This window comes from Stegodyphus dumicola, chromosome 9 (genome assembly GCF_044657685.1).
Source record: "Stegodyphus dumicola isolate Sdum_Otavi_A_Nest chromosome 9, ASM4465768v1".
In the NCBI taxonomy this organism is placed as follows: Eukaryota; Metazoa; Arthropoda; class Arachnida; order Araneae; family Eresidae; genus Stegodyphus; species Stegodyphus dumicola.
In genome coordinates, this window is record NC_140776.1 from 130,206,738 (window position 1) to 130,225,207 (window position 18,470).

At 33.7% G+C, this 18,470-nt stretch overlaps 1 protein-coding gene across 1 annotated transcript in view; it reads left to right on the plus strand.

Annotated features, from left to right (window-relative positions):
• LOC118202893 (uncharacterized) overlaps positions 1-18,470 on the plus strand; it is an 84,452-nt gene that overhangs the window by 6,701 nt on the left and 59,281 nt on the right. Inside the window, exons 2-3 of the mRNA XM_085824545.1 lie at positions 9,247-9,614; positions 16,927-17,366. Of these exons, the coding sequence (XP_085680671.1) occupies positions 9,277-9,614; positions 16,927-17,366 (778 nt within the window). The 5' untranslated portion in view covers positions 9,247-9,276. The remainder of the gene's footprint in view (positions 1-9,246; positions 9,615-16,926; positions 17,367-18,470) is intronic.

The window sequence follows — 18,470 nt, forward strand, 5'->3', positions numbered from 1 at the left end:
TTTTATCTCCAGCGCGTCAAACTGTGTATCGGAAATTCTAAAGATATGCTCATTTTAAAATTATTTCGCAACACTGCTATTGAACTAAATTTTATGGTTTAAGTGCAAAGAACATGATATTTAATAAATAAAAATCGCCACACTAAACTTAAAAAAAAAAAAAAAAAAAAAAAAAAAAAAAAAAAAAACACGCCCCTTTGGACGTAATTTAAAATCTGAAATATTTCAGGTTTTTTTTTTTTTTTTTTTTTTTTTTTTTTTTAGTCCAAAGGGATTTGAGTCCCGAAGGACTATTACTTTCGTTTTGGCATTTTGCGTCGGACTCATAAATATCGGTTCACTTTTCAAACTGTTGCCACAAAATGTTAGAGTCCTCATTATATTTGAAGAAATTAAATAATGAAGAATCTGCATAAATGTATGTATATTTCTCGTATTGTGATAAAACAACGGTACATAGAGTCATCGAATTTTGAATAACGTAATCCTCCAACGAATATGAGCATGTGGAAGACCAAATTTGAAATTTGAAATTTGTTTTATGATCGATTTCCTATTTTTTAAAACTTTGACGAATTTTTGATTAACAAACTCAAGGATTTCAAAGCGAGCAATGGCAACGGTGTGCCGAAAAAACATTTTTATCTCCAGCGCGTGAGTCTCTGTATCGGAAATTCTAAAGATATGCTCGTTTTAAAACTATTTTGCGATATTGCTGTTGCACTGGATCTTATGGTTTAAGTGCGAGGAACATGATATTTAATAAAGAAAGGTAACACACAAAATGTTAAAAAACGCCCCTTTGGACGTAATTTAAAATCTGAAACATTTCAGATTTTTTTTTTTTTTTCTGTTATTAAGGTGAATGAAAAATAAAGGAAATGAATTAAGTTTGGAGATGAGTCTTCACGAGAAAATTTCGTGTAACCAATTAAATATCAGATATCATTATCAAGCACTGTCACCGAAAATGCTTAAGAATTCTTGCGCTTTATATTTCAGAACTTTAGGTATTGGCTATACCGTCTTCAGATTCAATTTTTGTTTAAGAAAATTATAAATGTTTCTCTCATTTTAAACTCTGAAGAAAGCACTCTATATTTTTATAATAACATTAATAATTTAAATTTTATTTACATTTAATAATACCATTTTAAAAGTGTTTTTTAGTATTGTGTAATATTAGAATAGCAATAACAAGATTCTTTAAATATCTTTAATACTGAAGAGTTTTTGTAGACATACTTATGTGGAAAATTAAAATTTGTGCTAATACTTTTCTACACAAACATAAAAATTTTTGGAACATCTGCTACGAGAAAGTTCATCCAAAACTGTACATTAAAATTTTAATCTTAACCTAAGTTGCAAAATTTAGAAAACTTTTGAGAACTATTGTTGCAGATGCTAATAGTACAATGCTAAAATTCAGATCTTTGTTAAGGAATTAGAAAGCTTGCAAAATAAGGATAATATACCATATATCTAATAATAATAGTAAATCGTTCAATTATGCAATAAAACCTAATTCCAGTCAGAAAGTTGGTAACAGTCATGAGAGTGGCAGAAAACACAGTGGCAATGATGACTGTCAATGTGTAATATTAATAATTTAATAAACTCTGAATAAAAAAAAATTAAACACACATTCACATGCTAGAAATATAGCATGTGAATCATCTTATTCCACATAGTATGCATGTATGTTCAAACATAAAATAATTTCAAATAAAATTGCAGCTTTAGTAAAGTTCAGATAATTATAATACCTTTATTGGCACTTTCTGATTAATCGAACCCCCTCCAAAAGTTTCCAACTCATTAGCCACTCTATGAATTTGCGAAAAACGTTTGTTTGGTTAATTTTGTCTTTTTAGTTTTATTCTGTTCAGTGTATAGTAAAAAAAAGAATATTATAAGAAAAAAGAAATCGTATGCGAAAAATTAAAAATCCAGTAGGGCCAATATTTATATTTTTATAGCTGGTTGATGCCGGTTAGTTAAATATAAAGCGTTCAAATCCACGAGTGCTTGCATACCCCCAAGCTTTCACTTCAGGTGACTGTCAGGGGCTTCGTGTGTTCTTCGCCTGCACATCCCTTCTGTGGAGATGGCTGTCGAGCCAGGGCTCCATTCCGGGGTGCAGGCTCCATTTTTATGGGAGCTGGATTTTGGATTGTTGCGTTTATTTCTGCGTAGCGGACCATGGGGAGGCTCGTGGAAATTTACACAAATCAGATTAAGGAGTTAGATAAAATCAGAGACAAAAATGATGGGAAATTATCTGATATTGAAAAAAACATTTTACAATTTTCTGCTTAGCTCCCTTGAAATTGTAAATGCTTTAAAAGAACAAAGTAATAATGTCAATGATAACACACCTGCATCTAACACAGGTAAAAACTTTGATGAAAACAGCAGGGCCAGAAGTCCAATAAACTTACATGATGATCCCACTAACAGTACCGAGGAAAAAACGCTTGATCAAGACACAAGTTCTGATGAAGAACCATTTAAACGCCGCAGAGGTGACCAGACCGTTAGAACAAAAACTCACAAACCAAATGCTAGAAAAGTAAAACTCAGTACGCACACACAAATAATCTCACCGATCGTTATGGCTAATCAAGCTTGCAATAGCACAAATGATCAAGAGTCGATTAATAGTGTGCAAACACATGCAAAATGTAATCAAGATAATGAAACAGATAATAACATGGATACCAATGTATGCGAAACAGAAAATCAAGATAACCCAAATAATCAGACGATAACAAATAATGAACGCACTGAAGGTAATACGCAAAATTCAGAGAGTAACACGCAAAGAAAACTCCCACCACTAATTCTTAAGGAAAATGTCATGACTTGGGGAAATATCAAAAAAGTATTTCATACCAAAAAATTCTCATTTATTGGACAAAACTTGAGGAACGATGGCATAAAAGTCATTGCAGGAGACGCTGAAAGTTATAGAGGCATGGTTAAAGTACTCAAAGAGCTCAAAGTTGAGCACCACTCCTACATATTGCCTCAAGATAAAAACTTAAAAGTGGTCATAAATGGACTCACTACTACTTCAGATATAGAGGAAATTCAAACTGAACTAGAGGAATTAAATTACAAAATTATTGAAATCAAACAAATGTCAAAACGACGAGGTGGGGAAGTCATCCCACTCCCATTGTTTCTTGTAACTTACCAAAAACTGATGACTCGAAACGAATCTATAATGAATACAAACTCTGTGACATGAAAATCAAAGTAGTGGAGTATAAAGGCAGACAGGGCCCCATACAGTGTTTTCGCTGTCAGGGCTTCAATCACACCCAAGCCGGATGCAATTATGTTCCGAAATGTGTCCGATGTGGCGGAGGCCATTCAATTAAAGAATGCCCTGACAGAAAAATCCTGATAAGCCCCTAGTCTGTGCGAACTGCGGGGGACCTCACACATCTAGCTTTAAGGGTTGTGAAAAGTATCCCAAGAACAAATAGCAGCACAAATAATACTGTCAAAAACAAAACATACTCAAACCGCATCATAGAAGGTAAAAGTTATGCACAGGCCATATCATCAGGACTCTATTCGGAAACAATCAATGAAGCAAAAACAGTTTTTGCTAATCTAGCAGAGCTAGTAAAAATCATTAAAGGCGTTGGCTTCTTGCAATTAACACAACAAACAAAACAGACTATTCAAACCAGTCCAGAAACTGCTAAAACACAGACTTTAGATCTTGCGTCAATACAGGAATAGTCGGGCCCCTATTCAGTTCATGACCTGGAACGCGCATAGCGTCCAGAATAGAATTACGGAACTTCATAACTTTTTACTTGTGTATGATATTGACGTTGCACTGATCACAGAAACGTTTGCGACTCCCTGTTACAATATGAATATCGCAAACTATAGATGTTACAGATGTGACAGACGGAGTCATAGAGGTGGGGATCGCGATTTTTGTGAAAAGCACCCTACAATCTTGCCTCATCAGCGAGGATCTCGATAACGGATATGAAGCAGTTACAGCCTCAGTTCTACTCCCATATTATGGAGTTGTCTATTTTATTGCATTGTATAATCCACCGAATAATCTACTTGACATAGAAAAACCAACTGAGCTTCTCCCAAATAATAAACATATCATCCTGGCTGGAGATCTGAACTCAAAAAATACAGAATGGGGCTGTCGAAGAACTAACAATAATGGCGAAGTCCTGCTCGAGTTTATTAATAACTATCCTATTTATTTTTATGCACCTGCAGACTATACTTACCTCCCAAATAATCCTAGAAGAGGAGACATTTTAGACATTGTGCTCACAAATACCGCCATTCCAATGTATTTAGACGTTAAAGTTGAATTAACCTCTGACCATGTGCCGGTTATTGCTATTTTAGGAACTAACAGATGCTAAGAAAACAAGTTTAAAAGAGTCACCGACTGGCAGCAATATTACACCCAATTGTTAGAGAACCCCCAATTATTAGCTCACTTAAGAATAAAGATGACATTGATAATGAGATTGAAATTCTCAACAATAATATCCTCGGCGCATACAACAGTGCTACCAAGAAAATCCCAGTTGATAGAGACAACTTCCGGTTACCCAGAGAAATCAGAGATATAATTAAACAGAGAAACCGATTGAGAAAGAGGTGGCATATCTCTTGGGACCCAGGGGTCAAGAAAGAACTTAACAGAATAATAAAATCAGATGCAAGATTCGGAAACATCGGGATGAGGCCTGGAATAATAAAATCGAGAGTTTCAATGAATCTGGAAATGATTTCTGGTCTTTCGCGAGAAACCTTAGACGCAAGCCCCCTGCAATAAACCAATTTATAGCAACAGCAGAATCGCGCTTTCATGCAAGGAAAAGGCCGCCCTTATGGCAGAGCACTTAGAGCAACAATTCGTGCCGAATCAAGACCCTTGTGACCCACTTTTCTCCTATAATACTAGGCAATTTTTCAAAGACTGGCTGGAAGGACCCGGGGCCAAAAATCGCACTGAATATACATCTCCGATGGAGGTTAGAAACATTATAAGAAAGATGAAAAACTGGAAATCCCCTGGTTAAGATGAAATTACGAATGTTGCAATTAAGAATATGCCTCTTAACACGGTCACAAAATATGTTAGCATCCTCAATGCCTGCCTGGAAAATAACTATTTTCCCGAAAAATGGAAAAAGGCGAAAGTCATTCTACTGCCAAAGCCGGGAAAAGATGCCACCAAACCGGAGGGATACCGACCGATTAGTCTACTCCCAGGACTAGGTAAGATATTCGAAAGGGTCATCTATAAAAGAATTGAGCCGTATATGGAAAAGCACCCAATGGAACAATTTGGTTTCCGTAGAAATCTATCAACGACAAAACAACTTGTTCGTCTATGCGAATTCATTGGATCTGCTTTGTTCAGACATCAAAGTGTTGCCTTACTCATGTTAGACGTGGCGAAAGCTTTCGCCCGCGTCTGGCATGAGGGGCTCATTTTCAAGCTCATCACACTTGATTTCAGCAGAGATCTCATCTTACTTATCAACTCCTTCATACGGAACCGCAAATTTTTTGTAAATTTTGGAAATGAACACTCTGAGACTAAGTATCTGAAAGCCGGAGTAGTTCTATTCTTGGTCCTATTTTGTATCTTTTTTACGTTTATGATTTACCCAACAGTGCCGACCTCAATACTTACCTCGGATGTTATGCTGATGACACCGCCCTTGCCGTGAAGTCACATAGTCAAGAGCACGCATTGGTAAAACTTCAAGAAAAAATTCCAGCCATTGAGGAATGGTGTACTAAATGGTGAATAGCGATTAACGGACAAAAATCCCAGTTAATTATCATCGGCAAAAAACATTCTAGAATCCCTATAGACAGGAAAATTAATATCTTTAATGAAGAAGTACCACTAGTTAAGAAGGCTACATATCTTGGGGTAGTCTTAAATCACAGATTTACCTGGAAAGACTACATTCACACTATTAAATGGAAGACCTCTTATACTATCAAAAATCTCCTCCCGCTAATAGGTAAAACTCCAGACTTGATCTTAGAAGGAAAAGACACATCTATACGGCAAATATCAGGCCAATTTTCTGTTACGCTTCCCCTGCCTGGGCGACCTACACTCAGAGTGACATGAAAAAACTTCAAGTTACGCAGAACAAGCTTCTCAGAGTTATTACTAATGCGCATTTTTATATTTCCAATGAGACCTACGTATCGACAGAGTCGAAGAGTTTCTTCATAAAGCCAATAGAAAGTTTTTTGAAAAGGCGAGAAAATGTCCACATATGCAACACTTCAAAGTGTTCGATTATCAGATCTTTGCAGAAGACGCACGTATCAGACCACTCGCGGCCTTTCTCACCCGAGACTCGAACTTCCCTACGTAACTTTATCACGAGTGCAACGTCGCTGTAAATATGTATATAGACTTATTTAGCCGTATATAACTTATGTATTCATTTTCGATTTTATTTGCATGTATTTATATTATTCTAATAAATTGTATTGTATAATCATATTTGTGTAACTTTTATTATGAACAACTGAACAAGTCCGATTTTCACCCTGTCATCGCATCTCCTGGTCTTGACTTCGTCTGCGACACTTGTGACGTCTTGCAGTCAACCCCCTCTTTTCACTACTGATGCCTCCTTTCAATTGTCATTGCCAACTACCGTCATGCGCCCTCCGGGCCTAAGTGTTTAGAGCCGGAAACATTGCGTCAAAACAGCAATATCCCGGCAATATTGATGATGATGAGTGCTTGCAATGCATGTGCATTGCTTAATTTGGTTTATTTAATTAGGCAAAGGACACTAAGGCTATCTACCTTAGCAGAGGGATGCCGGAGGACTTTCTAAGCGAAACTGACTCATATACACGTTACACATGATGAAAAACACGAAAACACCCATGCAGCCAGTCCGTTCGCCGGGATTCAAGACCCGGACCGAACTACCAATGTTCAGCGACTTTACATTCGGCCGCTGGTGTACTAAAACACATGTACAGTACTCGCATACGGGGTTGACCGTAACCGCGTTTATACCTTGGAGGTAAGAACGAAACTAACGCTATTACTTCTTAACTCCATGGTGCTTACTAGAAAATAAAGCAAACGAGCAATTCTACTGAATGTTCAAATCGGGAGCAGATAATCAGAAAGTGCCTATTTATTTTTCAGTTTACTAATTTTACATGTGAGCATCTGTTTAAAATTTTCATGTAACAAGTATATTATTTACAGTTTTTAATATTTGATTCGGAGTCAGGGAGAAAGGTGTAAAATATCATTAATAATTAACATAAATTTTCAAACTATTACTAATGAAATCGTTACTATGAATAATTACTTATGAAAAGTTATTCCGTTTTCTTTCAAAACAACCGTCATAAGATATTTTCTCCCTCCTTTCCGCATGGTTTCTCGGTGCAAGTGGAAACATACTAGGGTATACTTGACGAGTATTCGAGATGTTCAGGGTTCGAGTGCCAGTGAGGACACTAAACGTTTTCCCGTCTCCCGCCTTTAAAAAAAAAGAAAAAAGAAAAAAAGAAAAAAAAAAGTGTTGGTTCTGCATTATAAGCAATGCAAGACTTCAATGGAGAGAACTATCAAAATTAAAAAGCAAAATCCAGATTTCATTATTTTATATGCAATAAATAATTCAAAACACTGATTCCTAAATGCAATATAAACTGCAGATTAAAAGCAAAGTACTTTTTGCCACTCTCATGACTGATGCCACATTTGTGGAATCAAAAATATATGCTTGGCGAAATTAACGGGTTTTACCTATTAAGTATTACTGTATCTAAGAAATCTTATGCGAAAACATCAAAATCAGCATGACCAATTTTTATATTTTTACAGCTGGTGGATAATGTTTAGTTAAATATGAAGCTGGCAAATCCGCTTATGAATGCTCTGGGAAACGTCTGCTAATGTAAAACCCTGGAAATATTCTTAATTTTTTTTACCTCTCCAGCATTCCGTTATTTGAAAAGTGGAATGACAGTAACAGTGATATGAAGCAAAAGTGAGGTTCGAGAATAATAGCTAAAAATTGGGCTAAAAAAATTATGACAGCACTTAACAGCCTATCTCAAATTTTAAAGATATGCTGTGCTGTTTATGCTGCTTTTGTGATTCTCTGCTGAATTTTATGTGCTATAAATGCGAATAAAGAGATATGTTATAATAAGCCAAAAAGGCAAAAAATGTTGTGTCAGAAGTCAATCCAAGAATAGAGCTCGACGACAGCATACAGACCCTCTCGTGCTACATTAAAATCTAGATACTTTCAGACATTTTTTCTCTTTTATTATTATTTTATTTGACAGCTGCTTAAATATGGGTATATTAGTGGATTAATTATTAGAAAAATACACATCACAGGCATTACATCTCAAAATATTATTGTTAATTTTAAAATTTAAGTTTGTATAATACAATTTTCATAGTCTCAGTGCTTTTAAGGGAATATTCCGGTGCACTACAATTTATTGCTTTTATTTAAAAATACATTTAATCAGTTTCTTCCCTAATATATATATATATATATGTAAATAAAAATCACTTTGCATAAGAAGTATCTTTTTAATAGTTAGAAATATTATTTTAAAAAATGTGATTTTTACATTTTAAGCATTTATAATTTCTATATAGCTACTGAAAATGCTCGAGCAGTTTGCCTTCATTTTTATTTTTATACGTATAAAAGCATTTTTTTTCAATTTCTTCGGGTTTAAAAAAATTATTAATTACAAATTTTTTAATAATCATAAAAAACATATTTTTAGACTGATTTTTTGTTTTGAGGCAAATATTTTCAAATTTTTCTTTCAAAATCAAAATTCTTGAAGAATTTTAGTAATCCTCTTAAAATTGTGAAATCATTAGGAAACCCATTGTAAGATAAAGGAATTAAATGCTATCGAAACTCGTGTTTCACTCATGGATAGTCCTAGAAACAAAATCTTATATTTGCTGATTTAATTATCGTAAACCATGCGGTTTGCTTTGTTTGATTCTAAGGAATATGTTGTATATTTGAGCCCCGAAATAAAAACCATGTTTTTTTTTCCCATGACTTTTTATGTCCCTAACTGCCCTTAAAGTTAATAAACAAAGCTTACCAAGATTACACATTAATTAATGTGGATATATTTCATGTGTTATATAGAAACAAAAACTCGATATTAACCCTTTTGTTTCAGGTATGAAAATGATGCTGATTCGTGACTGATATGGCGGATGTTTCGAGTGACCAGAGAGCATCTTCTTCTACAAAATCAAATCAAAGTGCAGTACAAAATGAAGATTCCGTTATTACTCTTGAACGGGAATCGGTAAAATGTAATGATGTAGAGAGCCTCAAAAATTCTGATTCGGAACCAAATTCTTTGCTTTCTGAAACTGAAAAAGAGAACTTAGTGACCAGTGAGGCTTCTTCTCAAAAGGACATCAAAAATTTAATTGCGATTGATTTGCCTGCCACGGAAAAAGAAAATGATCGTGAAGTTGTCATTCCCTCGCAATCGAAATTAGAAAATCCCAAGAAAATAGTTTCATTACCAGACGAGGGGTAAGTTATCAGAAGATGCTTAAAAATTAAAATAATGATATGATTATAATCAAAAATGACATTTTAAACACTTCTAGTAATACAATCACCATCTGCGGGTATCCTAAACATGAAAATATAAGATATCTGAAAAAAAAAAAAAAAAAAAAAAAAAAAAAAAAACACTGCACATTTTCGTATTGCATTCCTAGGAAAACCATGACGGACACTAACTAACATTTTTATTGTTTTAAAATATACAATAAAAATCAATGTTTTGTCTGCTTAGTTTTTATGCCTTGAGTGCTCCCGATAATGGTAACTCAAAAATGTTTAAACTCTTTACGAACACTGCAAAATCTAATTTTATGTATGTGCGCTGTTAGAATGTTAAGGCCACACAGAGAAAAACGATAGTAAGGGAATGTTCAGACAGAAGTATAGCTAGTACATACATTGTCATATGGGTAGTATTGGGAAAATGACAGTTCCAAGACAGTCATTGTCTTCTTTTACGCCTTTAGAACAAAATCGTAATCAAGCAGAGAAGGTAAAATTGCGCATGTGCGAATAAGCAACGGACTCAACAAAATCGTCGACCAGATATCAAATCGCGTTTGCTTCGCTGTGATTGATCGGTTCATACAACAAGTTGGCTTAATTAGTTAGACCATTTAAGGAAAATCCTTGTACCAGTTTCCCTGACAAAGCAATGGGGGGGTGCACTTAGTAACGGAGGTTCGGTTTGTGTCAGTTGTGATCATAAAACAATAGCATGAAGTCTTCGTTATATGTTTCTTCAGCTCAATAACAGGTAATTATATTTTGTTTCATAATTAGTATTTATGATAAAAGTCTACTATGAAAAAAACCATATGGAATTGCCATTTGGGGAGGGGTGTTACATCTAAGTCAGCGCTTCGGAATACTATTCTAAACAATTACGTACATCAAAACATTCAACACATTGTTTAACAAGATAATTTCCGTCCAAAGCGTACTTAATTGTAGTACTGTGGATGGTACAAAGTGTCTGAAATGAAAGTACAGCTAAGCTCAGCCGAAGTGCATGCTAATTTGATATCTATTGATGCTATTAGAAACAAAATCTTTTGTGACGTTGCATTTTGTTAACTATTAAGTTGTCAGCACTGTAAAGAATCTTGTTAAGTTAATAATATGAACTTAATGTTAACGATATGAAGGCAAATTTCGGGTTGGATTTTTAGTTACAGCATCATGAAATGATCATCGTAATATGAAAAGACAGGCGAAGACATACTTTATGGAATCATGATGATGTTTGCTATCGTATGATCCGGTCTTCTCAGAAATCAACACGTTAACTATCTGAGCAAATAAAAATTCAATGTTCCTCGTGCCTCTGGATTATTCAATGCAGTATACGTTTGATATCATGCACAAGCTGTAAGGAATTATCTCCTTCCTTACTTCGAGCCTTTGTGATGTAAATGGAAACATATCTGGCTAGCAATCGGAAAATACGAAATGCGCTTTAAAGAGAGAGCGTTGCTCATTTTTCATATTTCCTACTCAGATATAAAACTGATGAATGTACAGACTAAGTGAACTTAAATGAGCAATCAATACACTGATAACTAATTAAGTCTCAGCAAATAAGAATTACCAGTTCTTTGTGCCACGGGATAATAACACTGGGTATGGTGTTATTGTCACCATACCCAGTGTTATTGGGGAGCATATTCAACTAAGTGCACTTAAAAATCCAACAACTTGGGAGCATATTCAACTAAGTGCACTTAAAATTCGCTGCATTGCAGTGTGCTATATGTGCACTAATAAAAACAAAATTGTACAGAATCTCTTCTAGGTAAGTTTTTACTTGAAACAATTTAGATTCGAAATCTGTTGACTGTAGTGCAAATCGGAGTTTACTCCTGGAAAATGATGTCTATAATATCCTCTGCCGCCCTTGTTGCACTTCAGAAAGTATAATACACAGACTGCTTTCTACAACAAAGCCGTTCTGTTATTTTCGATGTTTAGTACGTTCTACAAGTTACTTAATCTAAGTCAAAAGATTTCTCAAACATTTAGAGTTTCCATATCTCTTCAGAATAAAATGTTAATTATCGTAGTTTTCTTGTGAATGCAACTTAAAGTTATATAGTATTTCTTTTATATGCAGCTTGTTATAAAGAAGACCATAGAATTTTAGTTCGTAAAACATAAAATATAATTGCTCTAGGAATTGTATAAAAAGTAATAAAAACTAAATTAGAAGTAATAATTCGTAATTTATTACAAAATTTTTTTAATGCCTTTTCAGGCAAAGTTTATAAATTCTCTATTCTAATGCAGCTCTGTTCTTTGTCCAATTTACAGTTACGTTAAACAAATGAAAGCCCCAATTTAACTTCTGAATAACTGAGTTCTTCTAATTAGAAGATTACCGGGCGATTTTCACACACTAACTAGAAATAGCGCCACTAATATAAAAGTTTAAAATAAAAATATTTATTAATACGGCGATTGGAGGGTTATTACACAAATCGAAAATTTAACAGGAGCAAAAACTTTTTTGAGCTTGAAGGTCAATATAACACATGTTAAAGTAAATAAAATGCAGAGTACTTAATTAACAAGCCTAGCCTAAACTTCGGCAAACCCCTAATTAAGAGCTTACGAAGAATTCACTACTAGATATATGTACCGGCAAGGTAAATTGCAACAACACAAAGCTTGTCTGCTTATTTTGTCCGATAAAGAAGTCTTTGTATTTCCTATACTGGCTTCTTTTTACAAAGGATTTTTTAAATTTTTATTTCTATGTGTAAAGTCAAATTAATCATCCACACATTTTGAAACATTCGTTCATTTTTACTCAGACGAATACTGAATATAAATTGGATTTAATTTCCCTGATATTGACTATTAATCAATAAAAGAACCAGTTTTGTATGAATAGATGTTTCAGGAAGTCCATTAACAAAAAGGTATTACATTGCCCATGTCAGAATCATGGTACAGATATTTAAAAACGTTCAGGCGACCTTAAGGTAATTTTTCGATTAATTTAAAATGATTATCCAAATTTTTAAATATTAAAAAATGTAATGAAGGTGTTGTTATAAAACGATACAAAAAGAAATAAAAACTTAAATTAATACTTTTTTTTTTTTTTTTTCAAAATCGAGTCCTTTCCTTGAAGAAGTTCATAAATATTGATTAAACCAAAGCTTAACATTGAGGTCTTGTATATGAAAACTATATAAATTTGACTGAAATGAAGGCTGAACTTCGTTATTAAAATCTAATACATTCGTTTAAGTTTCCACATTCATTCAAAATTACCATTCGAAATTAATTTATTACAATTTTTTTTTTTTTTGCTTGGGCTTTCGATATTAGTAGCCAATAATTCCTATCACACATATGCTCTAAAACTGCTGTTTTAGAGCTGTTAACTGTAAGTTTATTCTATAACTGCAATAACTATAGTTGTTCAATATGTGCCATAATTTATGAAAAGTCCAAAGTTTTTACAACTGCGTTGAATGAGCTTATCTCATATTCGATGAAACAAATCGAAGTTGTGACAAAGAAGAATTAAAATGAAAAGAACGACTAATATTGTTTGTATATCTAAGCAGTCCAGACTGAATTTCCAAGCTTTTCATGGGAAACCAATTATTTTTATGCAACAGTACCATTTTGTGTCATCTTTGCTTCATCTTTTATTTTACACAGATAACTGAATTCAATACAGAATCCAGAACGCCTCTCTAAGCAACAATGTGTTTACAATCAGAGATGTCTCATTCAAGCACCATTATTACTGTAACTGGTACTTACGGATGCATTTTCACTGACAGTTCGCGATTAGAAACGCAACATCTGCACATGAACAGATTGACAATTGTTTACCGCAAACAAATATCGATTGCAGATTTGAGAACTAATAACTCGAATACTACGTATGAGACAGGTTTAAGCTTATTTTGTTGTGCTTCAATTTGCATTGAGATAAATTATTAATAACATAACGGTATATATTTTAAATGATTATTCGAAATTTTTTAACAGTTTTCATATACAGCCTGTTCATAAAATTCTTTTATGCTCATATTATTTTCACAATGTTTGGTCCCGGTATCTTAAATGATGAACATATTCATATTTCGCCATTTTTAAATTTAAAATAAATTTTGTAAAAACTACGAAATCTAACTTTTTATACTTCTCACATCGTCTACACAGTTGTATTTAGTAAAGGTCTATGCACATTTCAAAACACAAAATGCAAAAAATATTACCTCCCGTAGCACATAACTTGATCGAGTTATTTATTTTCAAAATGAGATTTTCACCATCTTTTTCACTTTGCCTCGGGATGAGTTAAAAAATAAGTTAGAAAACACACACACACACACACACACAAAAAAAAAAAAAAAAAAAAAAAAAAAAAAAAAGCATCTGAAAGCTTTCAGATTTTATATTATGCCCAAAAGGGCGTTTTTTTAACGTTTTTTACGTTACTTTTATTTATTAAGTATCATGTCCTTAATTCTTATAATTAAGACACATAAAATTCTATTCAACAGCATTATGACAAAATATTTAAAACAGCATATCTTTAGAATTTCCAATACACAGTCTCGCGCGCTGCAGATAAAAATGTTTTTTTCGTATCGTGTTGCCATTGCTCGCTTTAAAAAACTTGAGTTTATTAATCAAAATTTCGTTAAATTTTTACAAAATTTGAAATAGATAATAAAACAAATTCGAAATTAAAAATTCGGGCTTCCAAGTCCCCATGTTCGATTGAGGACTACGTTATTCAAAATTTGATGGCTCTAAGATACCGTTGTTTTTTCACAGTGCGAGAAACATTCATGCAGTCATGCAGATTCTTCATTATTTAATTTCTTTAATATGTAATACAGGGCTCTTATATCTCTACGTATTTCGTGACAACGGCTTAAAAAGTCATTTTCCGTTTATAGTGAATCAAGGCAAAATGCCAAAACGAAATTAATATTCCTTCTGGGCAAACTGCCCCTTTGGGCTAACAAATTTTAGAAGGCATGTAATAAACATGCACATAATAGTTTTTATTACACCGGCTGTCACCAAGTAAAATGAAAATAATTACATGATAGCTACAGTAACTAATTCCGGAAAATTGTTTTTTATTAACTGAGAAAGGATAAAGAATGCGAACGAATACAAATATTCCTATTTTAACGTGGTGGCTGTGATTTTCGCGGTATATAGAAAGTATTTATTTACACATTACGCATATCACTGATAGTCTCATAATTTGGAAAACCAAATAAAAACGAATTGCTTGTCTTCAGAAACAGAGGTGTTATTAGTCTAAAACTTTTTTTCGGTATCACTTTTCAAATCTTTACCCCAAAATGTTATCACCACGTATTATTTTTAAACAAATAATAGAGTTAATGTAAAACAAATGTATAGGTCAGGACAGGACTAAGCATACGAGACACCAGGACTTTACCATATGGTGATATGGCCTAATGACTGAACTTGTTTCGGCTAGGGAGGGGATGGGGATTCGCCCTTTATAGCACCATATGGTGGTACATATACTGTCTCGTGATGCTGCTGATCCATTGAAGTATCCTACAGAAGCTCCGTGAAAGTTTTCCAAAACATTTCCATACAGTTATTATTTAGAAGAATTTGTATAATAATATAAAAACATTTTCGTAACAGTTATTGCTCACAAATATCTTGCCTTTGTTCCGAAAGTTATTTTCTAGTATTGTTTCTTTTGTAATGAAATTTTGGATTATTCATTATATATCTTCGAAACCCATTTCCTTTGCACTTGGTCTAACTTTGTAATGTGCTTGTGTTAATGGACATGATAAGAGTTAGTGTTCTGGAGATCCTCGTTTGCAACACAACACAGTTGTCTGAGGATGAGATATTATTCTGTAGTAATAAGTGGAGAAGGTTCCATCTGCAGATATTAAATAAACATGATTTGATCGGCGGTTACTGAGACATCTTTCCTTTTTATTACGTTGTTTAGTTCATCTGTTTCCTTGACTTGGGGAACAGTTCCATTCATTCTGGGAGATATATAATTTATTTTCTTTAGAGCTTCTTTTTTTAGATATTAAATTCACATCTTAAGTATTTAGTTTTAGTTTATGAACAAAAAACAAAACAAAAAAAAGCCCTTTTATTCAAGTTTTGATTATTAATTAACATTTTCTATACCTTTTTGTTGCTTAATTTATAAAACATGTTAAAAAATCTAAATAAATGTATAAATATTTTTCGAATTTGGGAATGGCGAGATGATCTTCTAGCAGTGGTGGCCAAACCGATGCATGGGGCAAAACAGGTAGAGAAACACCGTATATAGCATTCATTGATTTCAAATTTCGTTACATATAATATGCCGAAAGAATTTTCATGTAAGCAACTTATGAGTTTTGAAATAGGAAAAATGCTTTATTAATGCTGTCATAAAATTTTATGACATGACAATCATAATCTACCAATCATACAAAAATTTTAATTAAACTAGAAAGATTTGCAATGCTGAATTTTTGCAAGTAATGTAACGAAATGGTAATGCGGCCAATACTGAATTAGGTAGGTAATGAAACCGTAAGGCCGATACTGAATTAGGCAGGTAGTATTACCGTAGGTAGTGAACGGTTCATACTGAATCATGCTACTACCGGTTTCTACTTCCTTTTACAAGGTAAAGGAAATATTGTAATCGCTAAAATATATCGAGTATCATACTTCAACGCAAATATACATTTTGACTGTTCCCGAATCCATTTGGACGATTTTTTTTTGGGGGGGGGGAGCGTGAAATCTGTACGTACGGACAGAATTAAGTTTCTTTCTTTCCAAAACGGATTGCAAAATGGATTCAAAAGGATTTTTGTCGTGACGCTAACATGTATCTCTCATAACTCAAAAACGATTAGCCGCAGAACGTTAAAAGTTTGTATATGGAAATCATTCTAAAATTGTGTAAATACCCTCTGCATATATTAGCAAGTCTAAACATATTGTGTCATGCGTCATATTTTACTAATAATTAATTGATTAAGACTATTTATTCATTAATGTTTCTGTCAGAGAACATTCTTGGAATCGTTTCCTTGGGGGGGGGGCGGGGATAGAAATTATTTATTTCTTCTTTTAATCCTGAATGATATTCATTCTGGTTTCTATTCGATTTAGATAAGTTCTATAAAAAAGAAATCGAACATACTGTTTACTTATTTATTAATTTTAATGTTTTATTCCATGCAGATTTAAGTTCATTAATTACCTTTTGTATATTTAACAGAGAAAGACAGATTGCTCCAATTGCTCAAAAGGAAATACAAGTGCTGACACTAGCTGATTTGCAAACAAGAAGAAGAACAAAATGTCGATCCATTAAGCGATTCAGTTTAATAATTTTGCTGACGGCCATTACCTTCGGTTATGCCACTGGAGGGGCTTACCTCTTTTCCCATTTGGAAAAAAAGCGGGAAATTGCCTACAATGCCAAAATCGACAAATGGAAGAATGACACAGCCATCCTTTTGGCTACAGAGCTGCGACAAGTTCGTCCACACGAAGATGTATGGGCAAAAACTGTGTTTCGATACCTCCAGATCTTCGAAAGGGATATTTTAAAAGCCAGTGCCATTGGTTACAGGAGGGAAGACGATGTTGACAGAGGAACAAGATGGACTCTTGAAGGTTCCCTGTTCTTCAGTATCTCTCTCATGACAACAACAGGTCAGTTATTCTAAATATTGACAATGAATTTAATTTCAACACTACTGATTTCCGGAAACATTTCATTGTTTGTTTGCTTCTCAGAGCTAAATCATGTTTTCCTGCTATAAACTAAAAGTAGCTTCTCTTTACTGTTCTGGCCCACCAGCGGCCGAGCGGTAACATCGCCGAACACTGATAGTTCGGTTCGACGTTCGAATCCCGCAAACGGGCTGGCTGCATGGGCGTTTTCGTAGTTTTCCCCATGTGTAAAGTGTATACGAGCCAGTTTCCCTTAGAAAGTCCTCCACGAAGGTATCCCTTCATTAAGGCAGATAGCCCTCGAGTGCTTTGCCATAATCTAACAAAACCAAAACGTTTCTATTCTGCATATTGTGCTTTCAAAGTTTGTTCATGAGAACCTTTGCTTCTTATTAATTCATTTTTTTTTAAATCGGTTGCCTTTGCTAAAGGGTTTATGTACTGCCACTATCATTGATAAAGCCGTTAAAACCTTCTCGTCTTGCCATCAAAAAAGGCATTTTGTTATTAGAAATAATCCTGATAACATTGTCGTCATTCCATTTCATCCTTCTCGCAGTTAATTTTGAGACCATTTTTTTCACTTATCGATAAAATTTTGCTTAATGTGTGAAGATCCTACCTCAGATTTCAATTCTAGAGGCTTTATACCATATTTTGTCAATATGGTTTGAGATAACGTATTTCCTCGCTATTCCTTCCCTTTTTTACCGATTTTATCGATCAAAACTCAAAAGTAGGAAACTATTCAAATAATTTAATTTACGAAGGAAGCAGTTATAGTAAGAGTATAACAAATGAAGAACAGTCGTGAATATCTACAGGTAACTATTAAATTACTTTTTATTTAAAAAATGCTTACATTTCAATAAGAATACATAAGAATATTAACATTACAATATCTAACAGGATGCCTTCTTTTCAACTTCTGTAACTTGAATCTCGTCCGTTCTTATTGTTGTTTCCCTTATTCCTTAAGCCTCGAAATATACATAAATAATTAGAGCGGGTGAATGTGCAGGTGATTCGGCGAAATCATAGACTTAGTATCAATTCGTATTTCCTTCGCTGTATTGGGTCGGC